Here is an 11,988-nt window from a genome sequence, read left to right as displayed (position 1 = left end):
TCAGATTCGCTAATGATCACATAATAACATTAGTTCAAGTATTAAAAAGTAACTATCATACTACCTAGTAATTGGTTGCGTCCAACTTCAACGTTAGCAGGTGCAGATTTACTTCGTTGGTAATTTTCACGTCGCTTCTTTAGTAATTCTTCCTTCTTTTGGATAGACATTAGCTTGTATCGGTTCCTATCCCGTTGCCTTCTCCATTCTCTAGGTTCTAGAGGTGGTGGAATGTCATTCGAAGCCACTGATCCTCCAACATGGATGCCACCTAAAATAAAAGGCATACATGTAATTGCATTGTATTGAATGTACATTTGAACAGTAGCTTACCATTGTCACTTTGGCTGGTGGTGTTGAACGGATCATGGATTGGGGTGCGGCTCTCGGATCGTTTTGAAGATGCCATCTGCAAGTAAAACAAATTGTAATAAACATGCATATTTCTCTACTACAAGATGTAATATGTGAATTTAGATCTGATACTTTTTTTTTCACAACCACTTAAAGTTCAAGTTCACTACTTAGTGCTCGTCGAATCTTATCTCCATACACATATATATTAGAAAAATAAGAAAAGCAGAAGCATTGCTGGGCTACAACCATGCATGGCCAGCAACCAGCTCAATAGCCTATCAAAGCCCAATATAAGCCCACGTTCTGCATTCAGGCCACCCAAGGCCTCAGCAAACCAAGAAAATACCTTAAATGTAATGGTAGAAATGTGAAGGGGCAAAGAGCAAAATTTCTACATCTTCCCATCAGCCCGAGCGTCCCCCCTTCTTTTCCCGTCTCTCTCCCAGCCTCCGTCCTCGATGGCTCGCTCCCTCTCAATTTCTCTCTGATTTAGCCAGATTCTGCAGGTTGGGGCTATGATATTTGGTTGTGGTTTGATGACACCACCACTTTTCTGAGGCAACTATTGATTGATTCGTGGGAATTTGCTTGAATTTCATAATAAGGGTCCGTTGGAGCTAATGCTTGTTCCTAGAGCAAAGGCAGCTGAATTGAATGCAGCTGACGCAATTGCTTCGACATGATGCAAAATCGGGGCCATAGGGGGAAGCTGTGAGAACTGGGGGCGTAGGCCTCGTGGCACGCAGGGGAAGTTATCGCCGGCGTGAAGGGGAAAGCGCCTTGATGCTGCAAGATGTGTTTTAGTCACCCTTTTGCTGACTAGGATGCCCGGCCACCGACGTGGATACTAGCGAGGACGAAAACCAGGTGGTATGCGGGTCGGGAGGTTAAATGTTGGAGATCGAGGGTATCCGTCAGACGGTTTTATAGATTGGGGTTGAGTCACTTTGAGTAAAGTTCGTGTAAGAGCTCAAAAAGAATCTGTATCCTACCCTAACAGTTTTCCCAAAATTTTCCCGAGGTATTCGTGACACAAATCCAGAGCCTATCCCTACGTATATTTTTACGATTTTCCTCCTCACCCAATCACCCCCTTTTCCCGCATGCGCGAGAGTCTTCCTGTGAGATTTGCCCCGTGCACAAGGCGGGAACCTCTGCGGTGGCGATAGGGCGAGGGACGGCGGCGGCGGCGGGCGGCACATGCAGGCACCACAGCCAACTGCTCCTGTTCGGCGGGGCCAAGTAAGGTGCGGCGGCGGGATGCTTCAACGGCGCGTGGTGCTCGTCGGCGGCCAGCACCCTCAGTGGTCCGACAGCGACCACATCCCTCAATGGACCAGCGGCGGCACAAATTTGCAGAGGTACAGCAACGACGACCTCGACCTGCCCGGTGGTCCTCCGATGGCAGCCCTTGCTGGCGACGATTTGGATTCTGTATTTGCGGTGCCATATCCATCCTGCTGCCTTCGAACAAGCGGCTAACGGCAATTCACTTGTGAATGGTATGAATCATAAGCTCTTCATTTCAATTCTCTATGATATGAGATGGATTTCGTCAGCTATGTAGTCAAATCTACTTGGCTTTGTTTTGCCCGTAGCAGGATTTTGTATTGATTGAACATAATGTGGCAACTAACCTAGTAGTAGCAGGCATGCACCCAATTTGCCTTGTAAAGGTGGGATGTGTGCTTCAGCGGTCACCATTTAGTTTGTGATGTTTGAATGCCATAGAAGATGTGTTAGTTTGTCTTGAGATGATTCTCTCTTGTCTGGAGTTGAATTCTTTCCAGCGACTTAGCATTTATCAACTACTGAAATTGTCCCTTTTGTGATAATATGGTCCGACAAATTCTTTCATCCACATGGAAATCCACACTTAGAGAATTATTGCATAGCTAGCTATTTGTATAAGGGAAAATGTCAATCTAAAGAGCCTGGTGGGTTCTGTCCACTTTGTTGGAACCAGAGTGTAAAATGTCAATCTGTGACACTGCAATGTCAATCTGCGACACTGCCTTGTTCATATGCAGGCTTCTTTTACCTTCTTAATGCTGCCTTGTGAGAATGCATATATGTACATGTTTTCTTTGAACTATGATAGAAAACTTTTCACTGGTTAAATGCTTATAGGAAGATGGATGAAACCAATATAGGGGATTCTGGTAATTATAGCAACACATATGCCGACCAACAGTCACGGCAATTCAAGTTGGTCCAGCAACCTTCTCCGCGAGGCCAAACCATAAGAGACCAAAGAATTTCAGTGACCACGAAGATGAGGTTTTGGTTTCAAGGTGGTTGAATGTAAGCTTGGATCCGGTCGTAGGCAAAGATAAAAAAGGTGGTAAGTATTGGTCTCGTATCTATAAGTACTTCCATGAACACAAAACATGCCCCTCAAAGCGTACCATAATTTTTCTCATGCACCGGTGGGAGACCATACAAAAATATGTGAACAAGTTTTGTGGATGTCTAACATGGATTGAGTTAAGATGTCAGAGTGGTACTACAATGCAAGATAAGGTACTTACTCACTATGCAATACCAGGATTTATTTCGACTATTTTATTTTTATATATCATATATGAATATCCCTTGGATGTTGGTGTGTGCAGGTTGCAGAGGCATGTAGTTTGTACAAGTCCGAAGACGAACATCAAAAAGCATTTCAGTTCATGCATTGGTGGAATAAGCTGAGAACACAATCAAAATGGCTTGCTAAAATTTATAAATTAGCTGCTGCTAAAACATCTAACAAGAAGCAGAAGACAAGCTCAATTGGTGATCCAATTGCAAGTTTACTAAGTAAAATAGGACAAGATGAGGTTCAAGGCCTAGAGGATAATGCATTGATAAGGCCAATTGGTAAGAAGAAGGCAAAAGCAGCATTGCTGCAAGAGAAGAAAAAAAAGTGTGACAACAACCTTAGAAAATATGTGGGGACAGAAGAAAGAAAACTAATGGGGAGAAAGAGCTAAAAAAAGATGAGAGGTTCAACACAGCATTTGCTCTTGAACAGGATCGAGTTGTAAATGAAAAAAGTACTTCTTGAGGTGAGGAGTCAGGAGGTCCAGTTGCAAAAAAAGAGGGATGATGAGAGGATTATGATCACGGACCTTACTGCCATGCCAGATGAGCAAAAGAAATACTACATGTACATGCGGGCTGAGATCGTGAGCCGACTATCTGTGCCTAGTACTTAATTACTATCATGTTTTTTTCACACAAACTTTGCCATTTTTATCATCATTTTTCCACATAGACTTTGCCATTTTTTTTCCATTCAGCCCTGGTAGCGAGGCTTTGTAGGTTATCAAAATTTCAATAGTTCAAAATCAGGGAGCTCATCTTCCCAGACATCTTTCAGCATGTGTTGTTCTCTCAGCTTTGCTTTCTGTACAACTGAGTCCTTTGCTCTTTGCTTGTTATTATGCTTCATTCAGATTGTGTTATGTTGATTTAGGAACTATTTCAGATTGTGTTCTGTTTATTTACGATAAATTCAGATTGTGTTCTTTGGTGCAGTAGCTGCAACAGACTATATGACTGGGGTGTGTTGATTCAGTATTCTGTTACTTCAAACTTTTTCATGAACATATTATTTTCTTTTGCAATCTGGAGCAACTGTTTTTATGGAGAAAACATATGGTCATTGATACAGGACTTTTAGAAAATGATCTCTAGGATTTATCTTGAGGAAATTGCAAGGCTGGTGCTCCATTGAAAGGCTACCACTCGGTTGTTCTGGTTACTGTTCATGTTGTTGATCTTTCAGAAAAAAGGTAGAAAAGGAGATTGAAAAATTAATGATGCCGAGCACTAACCAGAATGAGCACTTAGTCGTACTACAAGCACTGAACACAAAATCTTGAGAAAAAACCTATGTGCCAGTATCACAAATAGAAGTTCTCATAAGAATAACATTGTACCAATTACAAATAAATTTATAACGTAGCCAAAATTATTCAAAGTAATAATAAATATAAACTATAAGTAATCATTTGTAGAGGTCTAGATGATGTTGCCACAGGTACTCAATGAGGTCATCTTGAAATTGATTGTGAATATCTTTGTCCTTTATATTCTTGTCATTTTTAATAAACTCCTCAAATTCAGGTGTTTGATCGTGAGAAATCTTCACCTTTTCTCCCACCCCATCATAATTTAAATCATCATCCTCATCACGCTCATCCTCAACTATCATGTTGTGCATCATGACACAAGCTCTCATAATTTGTCCGAGGGTGTCTTCATCTCAAAATCAAGCTGGCCCCTAAAGATAGCGAAACGAGCCTATAGAACCCCAAACGTTCGTTCCACATTCTTCCTACAAGCTTTTTGGGCAGTTGCAAAATATTTCTTCTTGTTACCTTGTGGTTCAGGTATGGTCTTCATAAATGTGGCCCACGAGGGATATGTGCCATTGGCAAGATAATAACCCATTGTATATTCGTTGTTATTAATGGTATAATTCACCTCTGGAGTTTGACCTTCAGCTAGCCATGCGAATAAAGAAGATCGGTGCAAAACGTTAGTGTCGTTGTGGGAACCAGGCATCCCAAAGAAAGCATGCCAAATCCAAAGAACTTCATTTGCAACAGCTTCAAATATAATTGTAGGCTCGTGCACATGCCTCGTGTATATAACTTACCATGTTGAAGGACAATTTTTTCACCTCCAATGCATACAATCAATGGACCTAAGCATACAACATACAGGAAAACCTCTACTCTCTCCAATGGCACGTAATCTAGCAGTATCATCTTCATTAGGTGATCTCAAGTACTCATCTCCAGAAACCTCCACAACAGCACTGACAAACATTCTTAGACTCTCAATAGCAGTACTCTCACCAATACAGACATAATCATATGTAGCATCAGCTGCTATTCCATAAGTTAACATCCGAAATGCTACAGTAATCTTTTGCAAACTAAAAAGGCCAAGTATACCGGCAGCATTTCTTTTCTGCACGAAATATTCCACGACATTCCATATGCGTACAAATAGCGTACGCCTCATTCAAAACATGCATATCAAGAGTAGTTATGATTTTTTAAAAAAAAATAGTCCAAATAAATCTATTGTTTACATACTGTCATATAAAATAACTATGTCTATACGTAGGATCATTTGAAAAATAATCTTGATACAACTTCTGATGCCCTGCCTGTCTATCTCGCCGAAGTACTCGATGCCCTAGGATAGAACCACGATGTTTTGTTTCATCATCGGACTCATCCACATTCATAGCCGCATGAGTAACTGAGAGGAAGAAACCATCATCATCTGACGACGAATCCAGCCCAGTTGCATTGAAATCATCATCTGACGACGAATCCAGCCCCAGTTGCATTGAAAAGGTTTGTTGACTCATAGCGGATCCGTTGTACCTATCTTCAATTGGAGTTGGAGATCGCAGGAACTGCTTTTCCTAGGCAGGGGCAGCGACAAAATCCTCATTATCGACAAGAATAAAGAGATTGCAACCATGAAATAGTATTTTTTTATTTTTGTTGACCTGCTTTATCTACTTGACCTTACTTTGATCGCAGGTCAAAGCGTAGACTATTATACAGGCTTCCAAGAACAAAATTAAAATGACCTCGACCTATTTTATCTACTTGACATTACTTTGATCGCAGGGACTGCTGCGTAGGCAGGAGCGGCTGAAAATTCCTCCGTGTGCAGGGGTGATGTGAGCTCCTAGCGGCGGCGCTAGAGATCGCGAGGGGGAGGTGCGTGCATGAGGGGGAGGTGAGCAGCCCAACTAATAAGCCTAATTATGATGATGTGACCTATTTTAAAATATTGGGAGCTAGTTATTAGCGATCTGCTGTGGGTTGATATATTTTTGGGGGGAAATTTGGAAGAGCCTCCAATACATAGTTTTGGGGAAGAACTTTTTTGGAAACTCTTGAAGTTGCTATAATATGGACTTGTTCCTAACCGAAACTGTAGCCATCCAGGTACTAAGGTCATATTTAGCATGGCTTCAACTCCAAACTGGTATGGATCCAACTCCAAACTCCATGCTGGAGTTGAGTTCTAATTTTTCTCTCGCGTCCGACGCTCTCTCATCTCCCCCTCCCGAACCGCTCAGGGCAGGGGCGTCGCCACCGCTCATCTTCCTTGCCGCTGTCGGCAGCCCGCCACCCGCTGCTGCTGTGCCCCGTCGACTACCCCTCATCCTGAGGCCGCTGCTCAAAGGTCACCCCATCTAGGCGTCCCTAGATCCGTTGGATGGCACTAGGACCCATGAACCGGCGGTCTCCAAGCCTCTCCACCACCAGCAAGGGAGCCCGACGCTGCCGCCACGGGTAGGCTTCGCGCCGCTCCCGACTGGCGCGTCCATCATCGGTCTCTCCGAGAAGCTCGGCGGCCAGGGCGGGGTGCGTGGTAGCAGCAGCACCACCCGCTGACCATCTTCCCCAAGAAGACCGGCTGTCGTTCCACACCGCCACAGCCCCGCCGGCCGCCTCCGCGGCCACCCACGTTGCCGCAGCTCCCGCCGACCCCCTCCGCAGCCGCCTACGCCGCCGCAGCCCCGGCCAGCCCCCTCCCCGACCAGCACCTTCCGCGGCCGCCCATGCCGCCGCAGCCCCGGTAGGCCCCCTCTACGCCCCATGGGTTCGCGAGGAAGACGTTGTGGGTGGGGCCATGAGTTGGGGTCAAAAATGGAAAACCACCTTGAAAACTCCCTTTTTTGGAGTTGAGGTACACTCCTAGCCAAACACCCTATCTAGACTACTCCAACTCCACTCAGAGCTAGTTCTAGCTAGAGTTTGGAGTTGGAGCAGAAAACTATGGAGTTGGAACCATGCCAGAGCCTAATTAGCACTAACAGATTGACAGTTGGAGTTAATCTTGACTGATTAGTCCTGGACACATCATAAGTTTGAGGAATGAGCACTAGCAGATCCACAGCAGGGCTAATCTTGACTAATTAACATCAATTAGTCCTTAACAGAGACGTGATCTAAACATTAGCAAATAACCCGAGGAGAATTGGGGACTCAGAGTTATCGGTTTTCACCTTCGTTTGATGAAGTTGCTCGGAGTGATCTCACGGTGCACGTAGAGGTTGCTGCGTCGTCAGTTCGGTGTACAAAGGCGGCGGCGGCGGCCTTCTCATGGCTCCCGTCTCTGTCCCCTATTTATTTTGACGCTGCTCGACGAGAAGGGTTCCGCAATCATCGGTGGGTTAGCGCCTGATGGAGGGCATGAAGCGCGGCGTGGATCGTACGTGCAGTTTGTGGCGCAGAGAGCCGGCAAAATCGGAAGGGGATGCCGGGGAGGGGCGTAAACACGATCGCGGAGCGCGGGACGACGGTCGCAAGATCGGACGGAGGGCAGATTGACCAAGGATCAATGCAAACGATCGGATGGCGCAAATCTTGTTTTGGGAGGACGAAGCGGCCGGGCGGACGACGACGCACGAAGTTTTTTTGACGTACGAAGCGTCAAGACTAAGTTCAGTTTTATTGATAGTAGATAAGCTACCGCGCGTGACAGCATGTTAAATTGCCCAGCTCCATTTCCAACTGGCTTTCCAGAGCAGATATCAAATACGGATACGGACTAGTGATGTTTCTGGATACATGGAGTCTACCATATTGTAGTCAAATATATAAAAATAGTGTTGAATGTTGCCCAAAAAAAATGTAAAAGTAGGCATTATAGTCGGCTCATAAAATGAGCAGGTTAAAGGAAATCTTGCTCAACCCAAGACCAAGGAAGAAAGTTACCTTACAAAATAACAAAGGAAGAACGGTATCACAAACTTTGAGAAAAAAGAAAAGAGAAGAAATGGTTCCAGGCTTCCAGTAAACTTTGGGAAGAAGGAAAAAGATCAGCGGGAAAATAAGAAACAAAAATTCCGTTGCCGGGACTCGAACCCGGGTCTCTCGGGTGAGAGCCGAGTATCCTAACCAGCTAGACTACAACGGATTTTTCTTACGAGATGGACTTGGAATGTAAAGAAACATATTTATCTTCCTTCTAGCTAAGAGTCAGTAGAGTGTGGTGAGGGAAGAGGGATCCCGTTACTTTGTGGAGCGTGGTTTCAGTAGACGTGTTTTTGGTGCTCTAGGAGTTGATATCTGGATAGCTGGGGACAAAACTGTTTTGATAAGCTTTCAATAAAGCTGGCAGGTTGCCTTTGGTCGAAAACATGTGCAGAATTTTTGACAAACTGAATCGGGTAAAACTGGAAGGAAAAAAACACTGATTTTCTTGAATATTTAGATAACAAAACTTGATATGCACGGAATTTACAGGTTCACTGCATATTTGAACTATGAGAAACAAGATGCCTACAGTGATTGCTTGACTTAAACAGTCTCATAAAAGGTCAGAGATCCCAAGCCGCACCATGGAGTCAGAAAAAATCCATTTCACTTTTTCTGCATGTACATCAGGAATTCAGAACCTCAGTTGCCCCGTATTGGGTTCCTCCCTTCATCTATGTCAATGACCAGCAGGTGCTCTGGTTTTGAACCATTTGGTCCCTCTTTGTGTAGCGTGGGAAAATACGCATGGTATGCCGGTAGGTAGCGTGATACAAAATCCATAACCTGCAATAATTGCCAGATATTTCCGTGGAAAACACGTCAGGGTAATGAAAGAAATCAGGAGGGGACACTCTCCTCCATTGCCGTCAAAAAGAAAGAAAGAAAGAAAGAAAGAAAGAAAGAAAGAAAACACGTCAGGAATTTAATTGTTGGATAAATGTGTCTCTAGTTGAGCTGGGCTTCAATTTCAAATGAATGACATAAGAATGATTTGATGAAGAGACTACATCACTCAACCAGTCAATCAGTCAGTTTTACTTCTCCTACCATCTGTAAGGCTCCAACTAATAATGCTACTATTATCTAAAAAAACTAATAATGCTACTACCAGTTCCAAAGGGGTTCTGCGTAGTGAATAGCTATGTCAGAGGAAGTACCTCCTTGTCGGACATTCCAGGTTTTCCATCTCTGCCTGCAAAATCCCAAGTACGGACTTCAGAAATTGCAATCCGTAATTTGTCATATGCATTCCGCAAGACTTCTTGTCAGATAATTCGAGTAATGACCTGCAGCCTCCACTGGAATACACAATTGGGTTCTCTTATTTTTATAACGATCCATGACTCGATGAACCTGTCCCAAGCATCATAGTATGCTTCTAGGTTCTTGTTAACCACCTCGAGCTGATGATGACAATATTAGTGTCACACTATAACTATAGTGGAAGTAAGTAAGGAAAAAAAAACTAATTCAGGTAACAAAATAATCTCACAAGATCACCTGCGGGTCCACTGCTTTCACAACTTCATTTGGAAGAGGTTTAAATCCAAGCATCCATCCTTCAAAGAGAATAACCTAGGCAGCAAAGAAGACATACAATAAATTGAAAATCGCAGATTTCTCAAAGCTCCTCAGCTAAATATGGGATTACCTCTAAGGGCCCTTCAACCTCCGGCCACACTGAAGGATCAGCCCGATCACCTCTTCCCCCAAAAGCAGACTGCATGGACATGTGACATGTATCATGCAGATGATCAGCTATAAACATCAGCAATAAGAAGGTTAACTGCAACCTTTTACCTTGTCATACCGTGGAACCTTCATCTTCATACCTAAATGTTGTTAAAACAATATTTGTCAGTTCTGATAACAGTTCGGTGCTCAGTTCATCATGCCTTTCTAAAAAGGCAAAGAAGAGAACCCTATGCACAAACCATCTTCAAGAAGAAACAGAAATAGTTTAAACAAGGTTCAAATACTTGTTCTGAACTAGTACCTTCCTTAGTTAGTTTGGTAAGTGACTCAAGTGTTTCAACTGAGAACTGGAGATCGTGGCTCCCAGCATTTCCACGGAGCTGGAAAGTTTTGGTCAGTTACTCTCAGCTCATCATGTCATGCAATGTTCAAAGTAAAGCACAGCCTAGCAGCCTGCTGGAGTGAGGGAGTTTGTACCTCTAAAAGAGCATTTCCAGGATTTCTATCCCTCAGTTCATTCTGGACATGAAAAATCTTAAGGGTCAGCTATTTCACTATTTAGAGACTGTTTCTGAACATAGGATTGATGGTTTTTCCATACTTAGTTGAAGCTTCACACCTGTTCTTTTGCTGTCAAATAGAAGTCGTCTATAGACAACGTGGTGGATTTCCTGAGTCACATAAAAGTTTAGCCCTTATATTTCATCCATACAGGTTAGGAGACATGCTATGATCAGTTTTGATAAGGAGAACTTACCTACCAGCAACTCGGAAAAGGTAATCAAGTGCGAAGACAAGAGTCGTCTTTCCACTCCCTTGAGGAGCGCTGACCCCAATCTGTATTACATAAAGATGACTAGCTATCAATTATGAACTGAAACTGTAAGTAGTTCATTCTTGTAACCTCAGAATCAGATTCAAGCCCCATCTTGGCTGAAATATCTCCTTAAATAATTTTCTCGATCCATTAATTGTGCCTCATGGACAGCATATGCTTTTTTATATACTAAACGCAACATCCACTATGTGTGTGGTGGACGCATAATTCAGAAGAACTTGTTCTCTTCAGCACAGCTGGTGGAACATTGCATGACGAGAGCTTTGGATTCTATACGCACTAGAAGACAGTTCTCTCTATGACAGATACAATCGGTTTATATGTGAGATGACGGATCTACTTGTGAAGTCGATTGCCGAGTCCTACTTGGCATGAAAACAATTACTGTAGCATCTAAGCAAATGTTGATGACTGCGAATTAAAAGGAAATGCTGGTGCGTGCTTACCACCAACGGTGGGATTTCGTCGCCGTCGTTGTACTTGGCCCTGTGATCGATGACCTGGTCCTCGCACCAGAGGAAGACGGGGATGTAGAAGCGGTATATCCTGGCCTTCTCGGACTCCGACAGCTGGAGCTCGTTGAGGCGGAACAAGCGAGCGACCTGACCTCCGCAGCGCAGCCACCGGTCGATGGACTCGGCGATCTTCTCCTTGGTGCAGCCGATCCTGTCCACCAGCGGGCCGCTGCAGATGAAGTCGCGCAGGTCCTGCACGGACGTGATGAGCGCCGGGGACGACGACGGGGTGATGCGTGACCGGCCGGGGCTGTGATCCGGGCATGACAGGAACGCTGGTGCGAAAAGACCGAGAAATTTGCATCAATGAACAAGTGTCCAATCTTACCCTACTGAAATCAAATCATTAGAGTCCACAGAGCGATATAATCCGGGCTGAGCCGACGAGCATTGTGACATGTGGCACGCGACTGACTTTCTTTGCTCCTTGCTAGGTGAAGAAAGAGGGGAGGAGACCAAGGTGCGCAAGAATTTCTTACTCGGATTACCATCCATGCTGCCAGTCCAAGAAACCAGAGAAATCGAAGGCCTAGCAAGAAGAACCCCAAACCAAATCGATCTGGCAAGGACTAGCTAAAATAACGGAGGAGAGAAGACCAAGATGCGCAGGAGTCTTATATGCCCATCGAACATTGCTCACTGGAGAAGAAAATGGTTGCTGAAGTCACACGCAGGCAAGTGCTGGCATCCGAGCCAGAACGATCGCGCCTACACCGTCCAAGCGTCCTCATCCGGTTCCCAGCAGTTACGCAAACTGAGGAAAAGGCCGTTCTAGAAACAGTAAACGACA

The 11,988-nt window shown here is 44.3% G+C and overlaps 1 protein-coding gene and 1 non-coding gene across 4 annotated transcripts; both read right to left on the bottom strand.

Moving 5' to 3' along the window:
* Positions 1 to 8,234: 8,234 nt before the first annotated feature.
* Positions 8,235 to 8,307, bottom strand: TRNAE-CUC (transfer RNA glutamic acid (anticodon CUC)). Its single transcript has one exon. It is a non-coding gene; the product is annotated as a tRNA-Glu (tRNA).
* A 254-nt stretch (positions 8,308 to 8,561) lies between these two features.
* On the bottom strand, positions 8,562 to 11,988 carry LOC117859228 (D-glycerate 3-kinase, chloroplastic). 3 transcript variants are annotated; one of them, XM_034742432.2, is made up of 12 exons: positions 11,678 to 11,971; positions 11,130 to 11,473; positions 10,603 to 10,682; positions 10,465 to 10,516; positions 10,323 to 10,364; positions 10,147 to 10,225; positions 9,951 to 9,982; positions 9,802 to 9,870; positions 9,651 to 9,725; positions 9,437 to 9,553; positions 9,308 to 9,342; positions 8,562 to 8,933 (listed from the first exon to the last, which is right to left on the bottom strand). In XM_034742432.2, the coding sequence occupies exons 1-12, from the start codon at positions 11,691 to 11,693 to the stop codon at positions 8,822 to 8,824; spliced, it is 1,053 nt and encodes a 350-aa protein (XP_034598323.1). In that variant the 5' UTR covers positions 11,694 to 11,971; the 3' UTR covers positions 8,562 to 8,821. The 3 variants fall into 3 exon arrangements, 2 of the variants coding, with proteins under 2 accessions (XP_034598323.1, XP_034598324.1); XR_004641130.2 differs by having other exon boundaries at positions 8,832 to 8,933; positions 9,643 to 9,725; positions 11,678 to 11,988; XM_034742433.2 differs by lacking the exons at positions 8,562 to 8,933; positions 9,308 to 9,342 and having other exon boundaries at positions 9,385 to 9,553; positions 9,643 to 9,725; positions 11,678 to 11,988.

This window comes from Setaria viridis, chromosome 5 (assembly GCF_005286985.2).
Source record: "Setaria viridis chromosome 5, Setaria_viridis_v4.0, whole genome shotgun sequence".
In the NCBI taxonomy this organism is placed as follows: Eukaryota; Viridiplantae; Streptophyta; class Magnoliopsida; order Poales; family Poaceae; genus Setaria; species Setaria viridis.
The sequence above is the reverse complement of the archived record's forward strand: the minus strand, read 5'-3'. Positions and strand labels throughout refer to the sequence as shown.

Bases quoted from the DNA above. Each gene is read 5' to 3' on its own strand.
- LOC117859228 (XM_034742432.2), bottom strand. The intron at 10,226-10,322 runs GTACAAACTCCC...AAAACTTTCCAG, and splicing joins CTGGAAATGCTCTTTTAGAG to CTCCGTGGAAATGCTGGGAG. The intron at 9,343-9,436 runs GTCATTACTCGA...GGGATTTTGCAG, and splicing joins TATTCCAGTGGAGGCTGCAG to GCAGAGATGGAAAACCTGGA.